The 1,673-nt window shown below is 35.7% G+C and overlaps 1 protein-coding gene across 4 annotated transcripts in view; it reads left to right on the plus strand.

Moving 5' to 3' along the window:
* Window positions 1-1,673, plus strand: part of LOC110462191 (piwi-like protein 1) — a 29,064-nt gene that overhangs the window by 19,062 nt on the left and 8,329 nt on the right. For all 4 annotated transcript variants that reach the window (XM_021516035.1, XM_021516036.1, XM_021516034.1 and 1 more), the window contains exon 14: window positions 821-945. In XM_021516035.1, the coding sequence (XP_021371710.1) occupies window positions 821-945 (125 nt within the window). The remainder of the gene's footprint in view (window positions 1-820; window positions 946-1,673) is intronic.

Raw genomic sequence — 1,673 nt, forward strand, 5'->3', positions numbered from 1 at the left:
AATATTACATGTTAATAACTTGATTGGAATTATAACCTTGAATTGACAGTTTGATACTTTGAAAATTTTGAGCCAGCCCTACCCCCAAGGGCTGTAGGGTGGGGCTCAAAGGAGTCAGTGTGCTAAAATTTCTTCATTTTCCTTGTTAAGAATCAGAGGTGCTAGTTTCAAATCCTTTTCAGTCTGAAATCTGTATGCTAGATATTGAGTAAGGTGGTTTTATTGTTTTTTGTCACTTTGAATAATATTTCTGTTCATGTTAAAAACAAAATCAACTCTCTGTATAAATATATCAGGTGACCGTTAAGGCCCATGGGCCTCTTGTTTATTTTTGACATGATTTGGACTTAACTATCTTGGCCAAAATCTGAAGGTTAAAGTTTGGGGGGCTGGTAGGGACCATGTATTGATTCATCAATAGCCACAGAATGCTTGTTCCTGAAGCTAATAGTCTTTTGGCTACATTAATCTCCTGGTTCTATCTCCTTCTCATGTTCCTGATTTTAAGCCTCGTCTTCATCATCCTCGCTTATTCAGAGATTTAAAGATATTTTTCCAAGCATTTGCCTGCATCTTAGTAGACTTTACAAATTGACTTGCCCAAATAAAATTTCTTCTTCATAAAATGTATGTTTCACAACAAGAAAAAAGGTCTAAATTATATTAAAGAAATATTTAGGTGATGTCATATGCCGGTAATATATTGCAACGTCAACTAAAAAGTAAGAAAAAAAGAGTATCCTTTAATTAAAACATCAAATCAGTAATACCCTGTTTAGGCACTAATTGTACAATCACTAATGGACAATTTTGTATATAGTTGCTAGCCAGTGTGTGGTGGCCCGTACGCTGTCCAAGAAACAGATGTTGATGTCTGTTGCAACAAAGATTGCCATCCAGCTCAACTGCAAACTTGGAGGAGAGGTTTGGCGTCTTGACATCCCAGTAAGTTGACAGTTCTTTAGTCTCCATAGTATTGGGAATAGGCGTTTCTTGTAATTCACTCTGGAGTGTTCATACCAAAGAATTAAGTTCAATTAGTTTAAAACTTTGCATTTTGTTTTTAAAATCATCCATCAGAAAAAAATGTTTACTGGTCGGCTACATTTGGATTTTGTTGACTGAATATTATTGGTTTATAATATATTTTTCTGTTATGTAGGTTTTTTTGGGGTTTTTTTTATAAATAAATTTGTGTTTATCTGCTTTGAGTCAGGTATGGCATCACAGCATTCATCAATATTTTTTTACGCAAAGAGTTATTGATATCTGGAAAAGTCTCCCACAAGATGTTATTTCATCGCGTAACGTATTTGACTTTGAGAAAAACTTTGATGGATTCCTGAAAGATCAGGCAGCATCTTATGTATATGCTTGGATTATGTTTACCACATTATATTGATGTGGATAAAGAGGCAGCAATGCCTGCATCCACTGATATCCAATTGAATCCTATTAAACAAATCTGGGGGGATTTGTATTTTTAGGTCACATGAGCTTTAGCTCAAGTGACCTATTGCTATCCGTTTTCGTCCGTCGTCGTCCGTCGTCCGTCGTCCGTCGTCCGTTAACATTTTACATTTCAAACTTAAAGTCAAGTTCTGCTGGGCCGATTGAACTGAAAGTTGGTAGGAATGATCGCCTCATGGTCCTGACAAAGTGTTGTTATTTTT

The sequence above is a fragment of the Mizuhopecten yessoensis genome, unplaced genomic scaffold, assembly GCF_002113885.1.
Source record: "Mizuhopecten yessoensis strain PY_sf001 unplaced genomic scaffold, ASM211388v2 scaffold10759, whole genome shotgun sequence".
Taxonomy (NCBI): Eukaryota; Metazoa; Mollusca; class Bivalvia; order Pectinida; family Pectinidae; genus Mizuhopecten; species Mizuhopecten yessoensis.